Source organism: Pipra filicauda, unplaced genomic scaffold (assembly GCF_003945595.2).
Source record: "Pipra filicauda isolate LSUMZ 115617 unplaced genomic scaffold, ASM394559v2 scaffold544_size365909_pilon, whole genome shotgun sequence".
Classification (NCBI taxonomy): domain Eukaryota; kingdom Metazoa; phylum Chordata; class Aves; order Passeriformes; family Pipridae; genus Pipra; species Pipra filicauda.
Genome location: NW_024104692.1, coordinates 207,904 through 226,919, shown reverse-complemented (window position 1 = coordinate 226,919; position 19,016 = coordinate 207,904). Strand labels below are relative to the sequence as shown.

General features: G+C 54.9%; 1 protein-coding gene across 3 annotated transcripts in view; it reads right to left on the bottom strand.

Annotated features, from left to right (window-relative positions):
* Positions 1-3,086: 3,086 nt before the first annotated feature.
* LRFN5 (leucine rich repeat and fibronectin type III domain containing 5) overlaps positions 3,087-19,016 on the bottom strand; it is a 36,107-nt gene continuing 20,177 nt past the window's right edge. For 2 of the 3 annotated variants that reach the window (XM_027742080.2, XM_027742081.2), the window contains exons 2-3: positions 12,020-13,427; positions 8,001-11,032 (exon numbers count right to left, since the gene is read on the bottom strand). In XM_027742080.2, coding sequence (XP_027597881.1) covers positions 10,102-11,032; positions 12,020-13,407 — 2,319 coding nt within the window. In that variant the 5' untranslated portion in view covers positions 13,408-13,427 and the 3' untranslated portion in view covers positions 8,001-10,101. Of the gene's footprint in view, positions 3,493-8,000; positions 11,033-12,019; positions 13,428-19,016 lie in introns of those variants that run through there. The other variant, XM_027742083.2, reaches the window with a different exon arrangement.

Here is a 19,016-nt window from a genome sequence, read left to right as displayed (position 1 = left end):
CATGCTGCCCCAGGACCCAGCAGTCCTGAACATCTGGAATGTCCTGCCTGTAAGTGCTTCTCTGGTCTCATAGTTTTCAGGCGATAAAAAGCAAACAGAAAACCCCCCAAAAATCAACCAAAAACCAAATGAAAAAGACCAAGGAAGTTGTCAGCAGTGTCTGCCAATATTGAGCGACATTTGCATCAGACATGGAAAGGGAGATTCACATCCCCACTACAAATCCAGTCCTATATGGAGCTCCTGCTTCCCAGGGTGATCCTCCTTGGGATGCTCTGGGATCTGTCTCTGAACAGCAAGTTTTTCTTCAATTAGTTTTCCCCTACGAAAAAAAGAAGAAAACAAACCCCAAAAAACCAGAACTAGGCCATGATAAATCTGTGTATTTCCAGGAAAACAAGGTTTAGTTTGAAGATTCCCAACTAGCTTTCCCTGGTGCCTTGCAGGATGGCAAGGGCCAAGTGCCCACTGCAGTGAGGAATGCTGGTGGGCTGGAATGTCCAGGCTTTTCTACCTGAGGATGCCCTGGAATAGCACAAGACATGAGCTATCACACACCATCCTTTGGTCATCCCACAGACCCCGAGAGCAGCGTGCCAGGCTGCCTGAGCTCCCCAGGAGGCTGCTGGGGCCGGGGCTGCTGCATCCCATCGGCCTCTCCTGGACCCCTGACTGGCCACCAGCTCCCCAGTGCCTAGAGACACATTTCCTGACCTTTGTCAACCTCCTGAGAGAAGCAATTCCAAATATTAACCCGCTCGCTCCCTGCAGTGGGTCACTGACCCCGAGCGGGGCCAGGCCCATGGGGCCACTCACGAGGAAGCCCCCGACGCTTCCCAGGGGGAGAGGAGCCCAGCCACAGCCCCGGCTGGCACAGCACCCACCAGGTGCTAAGGGAGGGCTGCTTCTGGGCCGGAATTCCCTTCAGTTTTACAACTGAGATGATTTGCACAATTCTTCAGTAAGCATCCAAGTTCTCAGTCTTATAACAAGTCACTTTTGCTTGTTGTTATGATGATATTCCTCTAAACCTTTTATGAATGAAACACCACTAAAGCCACCCTGGGAAGTGCAGCTCTGGTCCGCCAAGAGGAACACTCCTGGCACCATCCAGCTGGCTCACTCTACTCCACAGACCTCCCAGGTCTGTTTCCCAAATCTGATTCACAACTTCATAGGATTTTGCCCCATGAAAGCTGGATTTCCAACTAACACCAAGCTGACAGGTGGAACTTATCTTGACAATTAATTAAAGGGTACAGAAAGGAACCAGCAAGAGGAAAGCAGCTCTGCTCTGTTCATGGAAGCCTGAAATTGGAGCCACTGAATGAGGGGAATAACATGATATTCATGTGGAATGAAATCCTGAGCATGGACATGCTCTGTGCAGCCAGAGCTCGGAGCATGTTGGTGTAACAAAGGTTTTGGCAGCAGCACAGACAAAGGCAGGATGTCAGAAGGAATCCGCAGCCCCAGCCATTCCCATACCTCACACATCAGGGTCACGGATTCGTCCTGCCTGGCTGTTCCACAGACCTCAGTGTCACCTGCTTGCTCTGAGTAAAGTCCTGAACTTCAGCGTGGGAGTCACTCCAGACTGCAGTGAGGAAGGGGATGGGTCTGTGGACTCAATGTCCACTGAAAATTTTATTGAAAAGTGATTTATTTGGGCTCATCCTCTTCCAAAATTCAAACCCCAGTTGCACTGCACAGCAAGGCAAGGGAAGAGCAATAGGTGCTGTTACTATAATCCACAGGAAATCCAGGCTGTGTGCAGAGCCAGAAGGATCCCTGATCAGGCTTCGTGGGAACGAGTGATGAGTCCAAGCCCTGATCAAATCCCATGGTTTTCCCCCAGAAGTCTCCACTCAGTGTGGCATTCCATGCTCTGGATGAACCATGGATGGTCTGTCCCAGGGTCTGTGGGGCCAGACCAGCACTGAATTTTTCACACAGGCACAAGCACTGGGTGCCAAGCTTGGGGTCCCCTTGCCGACGCCCCAGGGTGAATTCTTGCTCTGCAGCATCAGAGGAGACCTGACAGGTGAGGCTCCTGGCTCAGCTCAGCCTCTCCTTCATGGGCTGCCATGTCCTGGTTGTTGCCTCTGCTGGTACAGACAAGCCATGGGCAAGTTGCTCAGGCAGCTGCCTGGGCTGAAGTCCTTCATTGGCACGGCAGGACAGGGGCCATCAGTGGGACCAGCCCCCCCCAGGGAGCAGTGGGGCCGGGGGAGCCCCATCCAGGCAGCCCCAGCTCCTGGCACAGCCCCTGGGAGGCCAGTCCAGCCGACAAGACACGCTCTGTGTAGCTGTGATCTGTTTTCCTGAAGTTGTGTTAAGCCTGGCTGATTCACTGTGGCTCTGAGGAGGCTCTAATTATATCTGTGAGCCAGATGAGATGCTGACAAGGGAGAAAAGAAAAAGCAAAAAACCAAAAACACCCTTAGTCTTGTTTGAGGAGCAAGACGAGACAGGGAGAGCTGCTGCCACACCAGGCTGGCAGTGTGGCTGGAGGGGCTGGGGCAGCATGAGAGAGGAAAGTCCCACACCAGTCCCCACTGTCCCCTTGCCCCAGACTGTCCCCTTAGGGCTGATATTGCACCAGAGCTCCTGGCACACCGTGCTCGGCGCTTTGCCTGTTCCCTGGCACTCCTGGCACATAGTGCTGGAGCAGCCCATGGTGCCATCACCCAGCACAGCCCAGGCTCCCCAGCTGGTGCAGAGGAGGGGGGCTCTGCGGGGCAGCACCTGGTGCCCCAGGGCTTTCCCTCAGGGGCAGATGGGGCTCCCTCTCTGCCCAAAGCCTGTGCCATCACCCAGCACCAAGGGGCAATGCTGGGCAGCTCTCCTGCAGCATCAGTGCCCAAACCAGATGGTCATCCCAGGCCAGTGGCACCAGCAGCCATGAGCTGGGGCTGGGGCAGGGCACAACTCACTGCTGCCACTCAGACACGCAGGGACCCCCCACCATTGCCCGCTGCAGTGCCCAGCCCCATCCCACCCAGCACAGCCGGGTGACAGACCCCTCTCTGGATCAACCAACCTGCCAGGCACAAGCCCCTGGATCAACCAACATGCCCACGCTGTTGTAGTAAAACATTTATTGTTCAGGTGATAGAAGCTACCGTGTTTACAGCTCGTGACCTCACCACTGGCAACATGGAACATGACCTGGGACTGCAGCTGTTGCCACCAGATTTTTTGTCAGAATTTTTAGTTATAAAAACCTTGGACACCAGAAAAAAAGGTAATTTAGAGTGGCAGATGGGAGATGGGCAACCTGTGAGGGGGGAAGACAGTTTTATCGAGGCAGCCGACCTCGCTGTGGCCTCGGCTGCAGCTTCAAGTAAAGGTTTCAGTGGGGTGAGTGCGGTGCGACACGTCAATCCTTGGAGAGTTGGAACCGGATTGTTTTCTGCCGAGTAAGAACGTCGGTGGCAACGTTTTCAGGGAGTGGAGAAGGGCTGGTGTCCTGCAGAGAGGCCCCGGCTTCTGCGCAAAGAAACAGAACAGACAGTGAGGGGACAAGGAGCAGGACCAGCCCTTCCTGCGGCCGAAGCCGTGCTGATGTGGGACCACACTGACAGTCCTGGGAGCTGCTGAGGGCAACCCAGGCACAGCACCACTGACAGCCCTCGGAGCTGCCACGGGGCTGGTCTGGACACGGCACCCACTGATGGTCCCAGGAGATGCTGCATGGCCAGCTCAAGAATGGCCTCACACCAAGGGTCCCAGGAGCTGCTGCTCCGGGGCCAGCCCGGGCAGGGAGCAGCAGCAGAGCCTGCCCTCGGCCCCAGCACCCACTGCGTTGGTGCCACCAGCACCACGGGGGCCAGGGCACAGCAGGGGAGTGTGGTGAGTAATGGGAGATTGGGCTAATGGGAGACAGGGCTAAAGGGAGTCAGGGCTAATGGGAGAAGGAGCTAACGGGAGACTGAGCTAATGGGAGACAGGGAAAATGGTACCAGGGTCCCCAGCCCCTGGCTCAGCCAGCAGCTTCAGCACCGACAAGGAGTGCTGGCACAGCACTGCTGCTGCTGCTGCAGCAGGGAAAACCCAACTAACAAAACAACCCCCAAAACCCCTAACAGAACCAGCAAAGCTCATTGTTCCAGAACCGGAGACTTCTCCAGTTTCTAGATTTGCTCCTGCTCTTGCCAAGGCCAAGGCTTTGCCCCCGGCAGGGACCCCGACCCCGCACAGTGCCAGGGATTCCCACATTGCTGAGGATGCCAGAGCGGAGCAGAAGGTGGGCACGGACACAGCACTCGCCTTCCCAAGGTTTGCATGCATGAGGAAAGGTCACTGCAGCGAGGACATGCCATGTGTCACTGTCCTGCCCCGAGCCCCCACATCGACCCACGGCACAGGGAGAGCCCTCGGGGCAGCTGTGCCACCGCCTGGCCTGGTCCTGCCGCCCCGGCACGGCTCCACTTACCTCGGGAGTGCAGAGCTGCCGCTGCCAACACAAACCAGGCACCACGGTTAAACTCATCCTTGGTTTGCTGCGGGTTACAGCCCCCAGACTACAGACTGGCCACGGGGAACCTGGGCTCAGGTCGGGCAGAGGTCCCTGCATGCCCACCGAGGGGTCTGGGCCCCTACCCCAACTGGTTCTCTGCATTCCCTCTCCCAAAGGGAATTTCCCCTCCAGAGGAGATGGCACGGCTTGGTGGGTGCCTCCAGAGCAGCAAACTGGCAGTGCAGAAGGAAAACCAGCTCAGACCCAGCCAGGCACACCAGCCTGGGCTAATCTTCCAGATTCCTGACTTGGATGCTTAAAAAGTTCAGTGCTTGAAACGACCTGAGGCAACACAGCACCACAAAACCAGGAGCTTATTCTGTCCATTTTCATACAGACACAGTTCCCAACGTGGGGTCTGCAGCCATGTGCCATGTTTGCTCTTTTCCTTTTGAGTTTCCTTCCTTCTCAGCCAAGCTTCTCTCTCCAGCAGCAGCCTTCACACCAGCTCTTGTGAATAAATCCATTGTATGAAAAGTCCACAGTCAGCAAGACCAGTAAACTTCACCTTTTGCAGGGCTCATGTTACTGGTGCGGGGTGTAGGTGCTGTAACCGGCACCGCAGCCACCCCATGCACCAGGACTCCTGTCCCACAGGATCTGTGCTGCTGCGACAGGCAGACCCCAGCCACACTCCAGACCTCAGCCACACTCCAGGTCCCAGCCACACTCCAGACCTCAGCCACACTCCAGACCTCAGCCACACTCCAGATCCCAGCCACACTCCAGACCTCAGCCACACTCCAGACCTCAGCCACACTCCAGATCCCAGCCACACTCCAGATCCCAGCCACACTCCAGACCTCAGCCACACTCCAGACCTCAGCCACACTCCAGATCCCAGCCACACTCCAGATCCCAGCCACACTCCAGATCGCAGCCACACTCCAGACCTCAGCCGCACTCCAGACCTCAGCCACACTCCAGATCCCAGCCACACTCCAGACCTCAGCCACACTCCAGATCCCAGCCACACTCCAGACCTCAGCCACACTCCAGATCGCAGCCACACTCCAGACCTCAGCCGCACTCCAAATCCCAGCCACACTCCAGATCCCAGCCACACTCCAGATCCCAGCCACACTCCAAATCCCAGCCACACTCCAGATCCCAGCCACACTCCAGACCTCAGCCGCACTCCAAATCCCAGCCACACTCCAAATCCCAGCCACACTCCAGATCCCAGCCACACTCCAGATCCCAGCCACACTCCAGACCTCAGCCGCACTCCAGATCCCAGCCACACTCCAGACCTCAGCTGCAATCCAGATCCCAGCCACACTCCAGATCCCAGCCACACTCCAGACCCCAACCACTCTCCAGACCAGTGACAGCACAGGGCACAGGTGTTCCTGCTCAGAGCTGACTTCCCTGGCACTCAGTGCTGCTGTGTCCCTGCCCACAGCCGGCACTGCTGCCGTGCAGGTGAGGTGCTGCTAGTCGGACCCCTCCGTGGTGCCTGGTGGCTCCTGGAACAATTCAGCAGCCATGGGGGGTGCAGCACCACACAGCCACTGGCACAGGACTTGGCACTTCGCCTGTGGGGAGCCCTGGCTGGGCCAAGGGGCCATTGTGGGCGACTGACCCAGCACAGGCCAACCTGGTAGCACCAGCTCTGCCCCAGGCCCAGCACCCTGACACACATCCAGGCACACGGGGACACGTTTGCAAAGGGGAAAGGGGGGATCCACATTTTCTATAAGGACCCTGTGGACTGGCCACAGTTTGCTGCTTTTAAACCAGAACTCTGACCAACAACAAAATTACTGCCAGGGAAGACACCGTGCAACCAGGTGGCTGCTGTTAGTGCAGCTTTAGGGGAGCAATGGTGCACCCCAGGTGGGCAGCAGCACCCTGGAACACACTGGTGAATGTTCCTGAGCGATGGCAGTGCAGAGGTGTGTCCACTCTGTGAGTGGTCCTGCTCAGGCTCTGGTACCACTGACACTCCAGGGTCACCGAGGCTCCGGCACCGCCGAGGCTCCAGGGTCACCAAGGCTCTGGTTCCCCTCGGTTGCTGGGAAGAGAAGCAGTCATGGTAGCAGCTGTGGCTGTTACTCCTGTTGAAGCCATTCCCGGGAAAGCAGTGTGCCCCTCTCTGTGCCGGGTGCCTGCCGTGGCTCTAGGCATGGTCTTGCCATGGCACGGAAAGGGCCTTGCTGCACCTTCTCGAGGGCGCACGCGGCTGCGCGGGACTGTCACCTGTCACGGCTCAGTGTCACTCCACCGGCCCGGGATGCTCCCAGAGCAGTGCCCAGCAGGGCTGTCATGGTTCCCAGGAGGCAGGAGCATCCCTGTGCTCCTGGCATCAGACCTCTAGCCTCCAGCAGCTCTGTCACTGGCAGGGATGAGACCACCTCATGCCAGTGCCCCAGCAGGAGCCCTTGGGCAGGCGGCATGTCCTGGCAGTGCCGGGCCCTTCCCAGCCAGAGTGACGTGTTCCCAGGAGCTGTGTCCTTTCTTCCAGGCATGGGGCACACAGCTGTGCTCCCCAGCTCCCCCTCCCTGTCTGCAGGGCTGCGTGGGCATGAGGACGGCTGGCAAACGCACGGGGACACGCTGCAGAAATAAAGCCACGTTGGCACCAGAGCGGAGCAGCACCATGTATTGATGGTAAGGACACGCCTGGGCACAGCAGGAAAGCAGCAGGGAAACAACAGACACAACACAACACTCTCCTCCTCCATCCAGGCATGGCTGCACCAGCCTCTAACACAGCACCACCTCCAGAGAAGGCCTGGGCCCAGGGGTGTGTTTCAGCCATTTCAGTAAGAGAAAACTTTCTGAAGCAGTTTCTCCTCCTCCAGTGCCTGTGAATAAAGACCCTCTTACCGCTAAAACCTCGGACAATCTATATCCGAGCAGGAGCACATGGAGCCGAGCCAGGGGTGGCACCAGGGGCTCATGTCCCTGCAGACCCCTCTGCAGCTGGGGGTGACACTGGGGCCACAGTACATCACACCTCCCGTCCCCCTGATATCCCCAAACTGCCCGATGCGTTCACACCAATCACCTCCAATGGTGAGCAGTTATTCCAATTTGGAGAAGATGACCGATGTTATTCTGATCCAGGAGCATCTCAGCACTTTTTCTGCCTCATACTCCTGGCAAACTCTGATTTTGCTGAACAGAAAGGACAGAGAATTTCCTCCTCCACGAGGCTTCCCATACTTCGAATCAAGCCCGAATAAAACACGATGTCCCACTGCACAGTTACTCCAGTGGGAACAGCCAATTTCGTGCCTGAGGCATTCCCAAGGGATGCTCCTCTCAGTCAGGGAGAGGAATTGGCACCAGAGGAACCCACAGCTGCCCAGGTCTCCATTCCTGCACTATCAGCAGAGAATTAAATCGAACATAGGGCCATGTGGTCCCTCTGCGCTGCTGACGCAGAGGCACCATAGACAGAACATCAGCTGCAGTGCTTAGAAAATTACTCCTTTGAGTAAAAATTTAAAAATATAAAAATAAACTTCCCTAAACCACAAGAAGCCATTAATATTTTAACACTTTCACAAAACATCAGACACATTTAGGTCCAACTTTAGACAACATATAAAGCATTTTCATTTGATGTTTTTAAAAAGCACAATTAAACCCAACCCCTCAGCAGCAAACCTGTGATGCTCTCCCTGTGCCCCAATACAGAGGGAAGGTGCCTCTGCAGCCCCTCACCAGGGCTTGGACCTTCGTGTTTGTTCCATGCTGGGCAAAGCCTTAACCATCATTTTGCCAGTCCCTGGACACACCATCCCTGTCCTTGGCAGCACCTTATTTCACAGCTCCCTTCTGTGCATGCAGCCCTTGAGGAGCACATGGGCTGCCAGAGCAATCCAAGGAGGGATTTATTATAATTTTTTCTAACTTTCCCAGCAGGAAGTGGTTTTTCTCATTTTGTGGCTTCGTTTCGTATTTGGTCTCTGCATTTCCCAAGGGAAGCAAAAAGGGTTTCTAAAAAAGAAACAAGCCTCTTCCTTTTGTGTTCTCTACACAACCCTCATCCAGACTTTGTTCTTCCATGATGGGCAATAAAATCACCCAGAGCAACCCACGACGGCCAAGAACACCATCCTCACCCTGCAGAGTCCCAGAGACAGAGGCAGGGATACCAGGGGACATTCCCCTCACAACTGCCTGGGGCCAGCTGCTGCCCTGGGTAGAGCCAGGTTGTCCTCAGGCACCTGGTCTGGGTTATGTTGTCCCCAAGAACAAACACACAGGGCGTAAAATTTAACTGTTCTCTCACTTTAATGGCTGCAAAGCCCATCTCGAACCTATTATTTGGCATCTGAGAATGCACAATGCACTAATGTTCAGAGTTAAGCTGTCGCTAATTTGAACGTGATGACCATATGAGTTTAATTAATATTAACTGCAGGCTTCCCTTTGCAGAGCAGAGCAGCACACGCAGGGCTGCCACCCACCCAGCGTGGGGTTTGCACCTGCTGTCCCCCACTGCTGCATGTCCTGTCCCTACAGAGTGGCCCCAAATCACTCCAGCCCACGGGCTCCGCAACCAACAGCAGGTTAAAGGTGAGACCATCATCTTTAAGTCCCCTCACTGTGCTCAGGGACTGAAGAGAACTGGAACAAAACATAAAGTTTACAGTAAACATGCCCAAAAGTCTAGGACAGCAGGAGATGACCATCATCATCCCGATCAACCACCAGCGAGGCGCTGAACAGCCCCGTGCCTTCCTGCTGCAGCCCTGCCTGCACCCCCGGCCCCGCTCGCTGCCCTGCCCGGCCCTGCCCCACAGCCCGAGGAGCCCCAGCCCGGCCCCAAAGCTCCAGGGCGGGGGCGATGCCTGTGCCGTGGGCTGCGGGTGCTCAGGGACCGCGGGTCAGACACCCTCCTGAGGAGACCTGGCGGGGCCCTGCCGCTCCACCTGGACCCCTCGCCCTGGCACCTTCCTCGTCCTCGTCCCGGCCCCGCGGTGGGACCCGGCCCGGCTCCGGCGGGGCAGTCACCGCGAGGCTGGCTGGGGTACCGAGTGAATATTTTATTTTACACAACATAACAACACAGTGTTGTTGCTCCTGTACAGCATCTGCCTAAAAACAAAGGCAACACCATTGTCACGGAAAAGAAATGTACAGTCTGACCAGTTTAAAAAATATCATTTTACTGATTGATCCAGAAGTGGTTATTTGTTAGCTTGGAGGAAATTGCATTTCCTTTATAAAAGGCTTTTTCTGTGAAAACTCTCTCTTTTGTTTTCTGCTACTGCAGAACCAGGAAGCCAGTCCTAGAGCAGGGAAGGCACTGGTGCTGTTTCGTGCTTTTTTTCACCCCTTAATCTTTTTTTTCCTTTTTTTTTCTTTTTTTCTTTTTAAATCTCTGAATGTTGCCTTCAATTTTGATATTAAATAAAACCAAACAAAAACTAAATAAACCCCTGTGTGCACTGGGTGGCTTATACAGAACCCCGCATGAACAAGCCATTAATCAGCGAGATAGCAGTGGACCTCCAAATCCAATTCCCCTGGAGAGGGAGTTTCACGCAATGTTTGGTGTTTTGTTTATCGTTAAAATAAAATTTAAAAAAAAAAAAAGAGAAAAAGAAAAAAAAAGCAGGTCACACAGTGCTTTCCAATATCCACTCAGAACTGGAGAAAGTTGCTTTTCCGCTATCGGCACCGGCGCTGTCTGCCTGGACTAGCATCCCGTTCATGGACAAGCTCCGTTTGGAGCGCAGTCCGCCGGCACCGGCGCCGCGGGGCTCCAGCAGCTCCCCGCCCAGCGAGCGCCGGCGCTTGGCCCGGGATGTGTCGGCCGGCAGAGTGAGGAACTTACTTGGCTTTGATTGTGCTCTTTTGTACGTGGGGGCGGCGGGGGCCGCGGCGGGGGCGCGGCTTGGCAACTGCAGGGCCGTGGAGTTATTTCTGTTCGAGTTCTGGGGCTCGGCGCTGCCGCCAGCCTCGCCCTGCGGCTCGGGGACGGGCTTGGGCCCCGACTTTCGCTTCTGCTTCTGCGAGAGGGAGGTGCTGGAAGTCCAGGTGGGAGGCAAAGCGGAGGTAGTGGTGGCCGAGTCCTGGCTGGAGCCGGTGTCCGGCGACTGCATCGTGCCATCGCCGGCAGCCTTGCAGCACTGGACACCCTCCTCGTGCCCCACAGCCTGCTTGGACATGGACTGCGACAGCACCCCGCTGCAGCCCTGGATCTGAGCCCCGTTCGTCTGCGAGTACACGTTGCTGACCTTGGTGGCCTTCTGCTGCCCGTTGTTGTTGCACACCTTGTAGCGGATCATGAGGATGATGATGAACACGAGCACCGAAGCCACGATGATCCCACCAATGATGATAATCATGGTCCCCCCCAGGAACTGGGACTGCATGAAGTGGCAGCGCACGTAATCCTGCTCGGTGGTGAACTGTGTGCAGCCCACGACCCTGGTGGCCGTCAGCGAGGTGATCCCGTCGTCGTAGATGGCCAGGACGCACAGGTCGTACATCGTCCCCGCGGCCAGGTTGTTGACCAGGAAGGTTTTGCTTGTGGGAGGTATCATTCTGGGGGAGAAGGAAACCAGCGTGAATGACCCTGGCAGACACACAGGCACCTCCTGGCAGCCCTGAACATGATGAGCACCACGGCTTGGCTGTCCCACCTCTGCCACAGCCCCCACAGGGCTGATCACTGTCCCCCAGCAGCTGCTGCCCAGTGTTTGATGTGGCGCAGTCACCACCAAGCTCCCCAGCACAGCTTGGCACGGCAGAGCCTCCCATCAGAGCAACCACATCAAAAGCAGAATTACAGAATCCCAGGCTCGTTTGGGTCAGAAGGGACATTTAAAGGTCACCCAGTGCCACCCCCTGCCATGGGCAGGGACACCTTCCACTAGCCCAAGTTGCTCCAAGCCCCATCCAGCCTGGCCTTGGACACTTCCAGGGATCCAGGGGCAACCACAGCTTCTCTGGGAAACCTGTGCCAGGGCCTTCTCACTCTCACAGCCAGGAATTCCTTCCCAGTATCTGATTTGTATCTACCCCCTTTCAGTTTAAAGGCAGCACCACTTGTCCTATTAATGGGACAAAGAAATTCATAGAAGAAATAACCAAACAAAGACAGTGTTGAAGGGTGTGATGGCCACGCCCAGCAGCACAGATCTCCCCTGCACTTCCCCAGCACGGACACCGCCGGAAAGTACTGCAAGGAACACGGTCACGGACACTGTCCTCCCTCTGCTTCCAGAAAGCCGAGCACATTAAGATCCATTTAATCCATCTACTCTCACAACCCTTCTCGGATCAGTTCAGAGGATTAGAGGTCCGTTTGGATTATCTAAAAATAACACCATCCAAGGTAACTTCCCCATCTGTGAGTAGAAAATGGCATGAGTCCTTCCCAAGGCTCCCACCATGAGCTGCCAGGGGCCAGGCTCTGCTCGGCCAGCCCAGCACGGCACGGGAAGTCTGGCAGATGAGCTGCCGGGGCCGGGGGCCCCACGCCAGCACCGAGCACCCGGTACAGCCCTGCACAGGCTGGGGCAGCCTTACCTGTAAACAAGGGAGTCATCGTAAGTACCATTGTACTGGATTTGGAACATACGTATCCCAGGTATATTCCTCTGGAAATTGAATTTCAGCAGAGCAGTGGAGGACGTTGCTTCCGCAACAACCACCTTCTTATCCTGGCTGACTTTTGTATCCCCGTTGCTACTGCTCGCGTTGGAGCCCGACTTGGTGGACGTGGAGATATCCGAGGAGCCCGGGTCGGGCTCATGGATGTGGTTTGTGCTGTTCAGCAGGTGGGGGAGTTTGATGATGTGCAGGTCCACCGTCTGAGTGGCCTCCCCTGCCGGGTTGGAAGCAATGCAGGTGAAGGAGCCTGTGTCCTTCACCGTCGTGATGAGGATGTCGAGCGTCCCGTTGTCATACACCACGGACCTGGTGGCATTGGAAATCAGTTTGCCCTCAGGTGAAATCCAATGGATGGCTGGCTCAGGGTCGCCCCGGGCCTTGCAGCGCAGGGCTGCCCGCTGCCCCTCCAGCACCCGCAGCTCGTGGGTGTGCCGGGTGATGAGCGGGGGCTCGCAGAGGAACTCCTCCTCGGGGATCGACCAGAAGTACCGGCCAGACAGGAGTGTGGGAGAGGCACAGGTCTCCAGGTCGTCCTCCCTGGAAAGGCGCCTCAGCCACAAAAGCTCACAGTTGCAATGCAAGGGGTTCCCACCGAAGCTCAGCGCAAACGTCGAGGGGCTGATAATTCCTGAGGTTGCCAGCACCTGAGCACGCTGGAAGAGTGGGTCAGGAGGAAGCTTCTGCAGTTTGTTAGACGTGACGTCCAGCCTGGTCATCTTGTGGAGGTGGGAGAAGGTCCCCTTAGGAATATGGTCAATCATGTTGTGGTCTAGACTGAGAGTGTGCAAACTGACCATCTTCTCCACGGCATCCCAGGGGATGGTTTCCAGATTGTTGTAAGACAAATCCAATTCCTCAAGGGCTAAAACATCGTCAAAAGCTGTGGAAGAAATTAAAGTCAGCTGGTTGTTGTTCAGTATCAAGTGGTGGAGATTGGAGAGCCCGCTGAACATGTCATTAGTGATCTTAGTCAATCGGTTGCTGTTCAAATGCAGAGCCCGCAAATTGCGCAGGTCGGCAAACGCGTGAGGGGTGATAAAACTGATTGTATTCCGGGACAGCGTCAGGTCCACCAGGCTGGTCATGTTGGCAAAGTCTTTCCTTTTAATGTTTGTAACAAAGTTGTCTGCCAGCCGCAGCTCCACAGTCCTCCTGTCAATGTTGGGAGGAACGAACAAGAGCCCTTTCTTGGCACAGAGGGTGGCGAGGTTCGGAGACAGGATCTGACAGACGCAGCGCTTGGGGCAGATCTGAGCTCGCACTGCTATGCCAATGAACAGCAGAAACAAAAGCAGTTTTTCCATTGTAGATCAGGTTCAAGAGCCTGCAAGGGAGAGCAAATGGCAGTTAGTCTCTGTGAGACAAGCACAGGACACGATAAAAAAGCCAAGACAGACTGTGGTTAAGCCATGAAGGTTCAAGTAGCAGTGTGCCCCTCTCATTGCGTTACCTGGTTCTTTGTCATTCCCTTGTCCTGACAGAGGAGCGCCTGTGCTGCCTGCCAGGGGACAGCTGAGAGACAGGCATGTTTGCAAACACACAGATACACACACAGACTCTCAAATACAAGGGACAAAACGACTGGGAAGCCACTGGTGACACTGCACATGCAGCCTCTCAGGCCCCTCCTGCTAGAGCCCATCCCACCACACAGTGCACCTCTGCATCCCAACAGATCCCTCAGCCTCCTGGGCTGGAGATGCTTGGCCATAATGACAAATGTCCAGGTGTGGAAAATGAGGGGTGGTTCATGTGTGCTTCACTTGCTAAGCTGAAAGTCCCAGTTGCCTTGAAATCACTGCAGCTCCATGGCTTTACAGTCATCTCCACTGAACGTTTAAGCTCTTAATGCTATTTTCAGAATAAACTCAGAAGGAGCTAATTTTATGTCATTCAAACCCCAAAAATGCAAATAAAACAAAAAAAAATATATATAAAACAAAACCCAAGAATAGCCCCCACAACAGGGATCTAAATAAAAACGGATCATGGGCTAATTTTAGCGGATCACAGCTCTCCGGCTGCCGCTGCTCCCCCCGGAAAGCCCGGCGGCTCAATTATCCTTATCGCTTACAGCGCCAGCCCCGGCTCCTCACGGCGTGTGGGAACAGGGCCGACAGCAGCAGTGCCCACGCCAGCTCACTGAGATCATCCATCAGTGACTACGCCAAAGGCTCCGTGGAGGGAGGGACGGGGGATGCTCCTTTGTGGAGCAGGTGGGAGCACCGCGGAGGTCCCGTGGAGAAGCACCCACGTGTCTGAGAGGGAATATGCCATCGTGAGCAACATAGCTCAGAGGGGCTTCACACTGGGAATGAAGCACCCAGCTCCCTTCGGGACCAGCACAATTACACATGTTCGGATCGGATTACTCAGACCCATTATCATCCCAGAGATGCATTAATGAAGATCAGCTAAAATACAGTTTCACAGCCAGCCAGGAGCAGGAATCTTAAATTGTCATTGATATTTAAAGCCATTTAACGTCAGAACAACAATTACTGCTCCTGTTGTCCATCCATAACCCATCGGTGGTGCCACGCAAGCCGGGGAGGCAGCAAAAAGGATGAGTGAAAATACCAGCCTAAACTCTGCTTTTCAGCACTATTAATGTATTTTTTCCAGATACTTCTGAGGACTGCAGGTATTCAGGACTGCTGGCTCCAACTCTTGAGTCCCCATTGGAAAAATAAAAGATCGTGTTACCAAGGTCCTCAGCGGAGTCTGCTGCAGTGGGCAGTGCTGGGAGTTGCTCCCATAACCAGCACAACCATCACCATTCCTGCTGCTGTTAGCTGTGGCAGGAAGTAGCATAAAGGTATGTTCTGTGGACTCAGTTTCGTGCCAGCACTGCAGGTTGGGGTGGCCCCACAGGTGACAAGAACCTGGAGGAGAACGGCAATGCTGAGCAGTGGAGGAAAGCGCCTGGTGAGGCCCCCAAACCCCACTGGTGTCACCCGCTGGCCACCTCCTGACCTGGCATCTGCAGTGACAGCCAGGGGCAGCCACCTGCCCTTTAATCTACATCTGGCACGCACCAGATTGGAAGGGGCTCGGTGGCTCAGGGCATCTGCAGCTCGGCCACCGGGGTCCCCAGACAGCCTTGGCTGGGGACACTGCGCTCATTTAGATTTGCTAACTTAATGCTGCTAATTTAGATTTGTGGCTGTGATTAAAGTCATGTGCCTGGATTCAGCCAAGTCCACTTGAAGAACTGCACAAGATTAAACCAAAATCAGCACATTTATAAGGTTGGAAATATCGTTACAAGACAAAACAAATTAAACCATAGCTGGAATGACAAGGTTACGGCAAGGTTACCCACCAGCAGAGGTGGGATTTTTGGATTTTAGGAGAGTTTTTGATATTTTCTCTGTCGGTATCCTCTGGACAAATGCCCAGCACATGGCCAGAGCTGGGTGCAATGCCCCTCCTCTCCCAGCACACTTTGTCCCCCACACAGGGAACTTGCAGGGGCAGCAGCGCTGACATGGCTTACAGCTTCTTGCAGAAAACATCTTTTCCAATAATCAAATCACGATCTGATTCTTATTAACTGCTTAAAAGATTTTAAAAAAAGGAAAAGAAAGTGAATTCATACATAAAACAAATGCCAGTTTCCTAGGAAAGTGGGCATCACTCATTTACTGCTTAGTGCCTGCAACAGGACAGGGGTTGTCAAGCTCCTGACGTGACTTTGGGATTCACAAAAAAAGCCTCTCACACTAATCTTCAAATCCATTCTGTTGCTACATTTGATAATTTTGAGTGATTCATCTCTCTATAAAAATTAAGTTTGAATTGCCATGGGCTGCACAGCTCATGGCCACACAGAGTAGGAACTGTGTCTCCAAAGAGCAGAGAACCTGTGAGCCTTTGCACACACTGCCAGGGGGCTGGGAGCCCCTCCCCTGCTCCCCCATCAGCCAGAGGGGACTGAGCATACCTCAGGCTCTCAGCCCCAGACCACTGCTCCTGTCTCAGAGCAGAGGAACTCCTTCCCCTTACCCCTTTTCCCAGGTAAGGAGCAGGTATGACTGGCTGGGCAGGGCCTGGGCTCATGGGGGCAGGGACCCCTCTGCACTATCACCCCATCCCTCCCGCCACAGAGCCTTTGGCGTAGTCACTGATGGATGATCTCAGTGAGCTGGCGTGGGCACTGCTGCTGTCGGCCCTGTTCCCACACGCCGTGAGGAGCCGGGGCTGGCGCTGTAAGAGATAAGGATAAGGGGAAAAAGAAAATGTTCACCTGCTGGGGATGGAGGAAGGGAAATCCTGGCATCAGCCACCACAAGCACCCCACAGCCATGCTGAAATGGGGACATGTAAAGGGAGATGCTGGGATCTCTGGCATTTCAGCTGCTGGGACCAGTGAAGTGGGGAACGAGGAGCTTCAGTTTCCCAAAGCTCAATGGTTTGTAAACACCAGGGAGTGTTTTGCTGAATTGGAAACAAAGTACGTGAGAAAACAAACACTCGGATCAAAGAAACTCAACATGGAGGAGCCCTGCTGGCCACCCACTGCTGCCCCAGCCAGGACCACGTGCTGGGACCACAGCCACCGCATTCTCCACCTGCAACCCTTGCAGTAGGACTGGACGGGTGAATCCCTGGGGATGCCTCTGGGAAATCCTCTCCCCTTGGCTTTGTTAAAGGGCTTCAGACAGGCACAAACACAACTGCACCCCTCAGACCTCTGGGAATCTTAAAGCAGGAGCCATGTGAGACCCAGGCCCAAAGCAAGGGCCAGGGGCAGCACTGCCAGCTCACGTGGGGATGCTGTCTCTCCTGGCATAATGTGTAAGGGTAATTATCCTTTCTTTACTTTTTAAGCACTTTATTTCAGAATTGTTTCACATTGTCTGGAGCAGACAACACTCAACAATGTCAAGTCCTTAGAACAGTGAAAGCAACACGAGGTCCCTGCAGTGCACATGGGTCACAGCTGAAGTTTTTGCAGCAGGAGCAAGGACACGGGCAGGTCCTGGGGACTCCCCCCTCACTTCTGTTGACACAGCTGCCTGTGTCCTGCATTTCCCCGGGAGTGCTGCAGCCTTCCCAGGAGGCATGGGCAGGGTCAGGATCCTTGTGCTCCAGGGGGATGCCCAACACTCACCACCCTGGCCAGGAAACCCCGTTGGCTCCAGCACCGCTCACTGCAGCTCGTGGCTGTGCTCACCTGGGACAGGGACACAGTAAGCACAGTCAGTACAACAGGGCCATGGGATTTCCAGGGATTTCGTTTCTTTCCCTTTCCATTCTGCTCCCCGTCACGCCCCACACCGTCTCTCTCACACACGTGTCCCAGCACACACATATATCCCCGTGTTCCACTCTGAACACTCAGTGAGCAGCACTCCCAGCACCACTGCCTGCTATGCACTGACAGTGGCAGGCAAGGTGGTAGCACGCTCCCAACACACCTCCTGCACACTTCCAGCCCCACTCCCTGCACAGCTGCTGCTGGTGTGGCCCCGAGCCCGCGGGCACACGCGGGAGCTCCGCACGCGGCTGCCCTGCTCCCACCACCCCAGCTGAACTGGGCACTCCTGCCACGCCCGGGAATGAAGGCTGAGCCAGCTGGAGCAGAAGGAGGGCTCCGACACGACACCCGGGGCTGCAGAGGAGGCAGCTCGTCAGGCTTTAGTGTCACAGACAGGAGCCCAGAGTGACCCACAGGATGAGTGAAGGCGGCAGCGTGGAGCACGAGGCAGCTCTGGAAGGTGTTCATGGCTGTGCCGTGAGATCTCACCGGGCGATCCCGCGGCCCTGGCACGCCGGGATGGGGGCACGTCCCGCTGCTCCACCAGGGGCAGGGGAGAGGGACACTGAAGCCAGCACAAGCCAGAGCAGCTCATGAGAAACACCCTGTGATAAAAACACACATGGAGAGATCGTCTCCTGTTTCTAAGGGACAACTCTGCACTCCCACCTCACCCACTGTCAAACCCAGCAGGCTCTGCTTTAGCTGTGTAACTATGCTGGGCTCTCCAGGCCTAACCAAGAGCCTGTTTGGGCTCCTTTCACTGTATCCTCCTGCTCCCTGGGGCAGACAGTCTTCATAGAGCTTTCCAGCTCCCAAGGAGTCACTGTACCAAATGCTGCACAGAGACACCAAACACTGACAGCAACATCAGGATCAGCTGCTCAGCTTCCAAACGGGAGCAGGCCTAAGTGAATAATTGTTTAAACAAAGCAGCTTTTAACTTATCAAAACATTTTTACTGAATTGGAGTATTGTGGCATTTTAAAAACTAAGTGTTTTTGCAACACCAAAACACAACACAAATGTGAAGGGATTTGCTTTGCCACTCCTCTGTCGCCCCCGTGCCATAGCCATGCTCCGACAGCAGCGCTCCACGTGCTGCTGAGCCACACCATGAGGAAATCCGGGACTTCACTGTTATTGTCAAACACCCACCGGCACCCAGGGAGTGCCAGCTGCCGGGGCTGCCTGTATCGGCACCACAGCCCCTCCAGGGGAGCGTGGATTTGGGAGGGGGAGAGCGGTGGGGCAGGAAGGGCAGCAGCTGCTCCAGCGTCCAGCAAGGCCAAACCACATCCCATTCCCCAGTGGCCACTGGAAGTGGGACAGGGGCGAAGGGGGACCCAGGTACAAATACAACGTGCCCACACACAGTTTAATGGGGGGAAATCAGAAGCACAGGAAGCAGCACTGTGAAAGGGGAATTAGCAGCAGGATGCATCAGGGTAAAACTGGGAGCTTAACCATAAACAGATTTCCAAGCCTGAACAGTTCATAGGTTTTATCAAGTACTCTAAAAATAACTTATTTCTTCCACAGCTTCGCTTCTGCACAGCCCACCAAATTAAATGAAAAGTAAACTAACAATGATTTACTCCAGATGGACATTTATTATCTGCGTAATAATATCAGGCAATTGTCACAGCA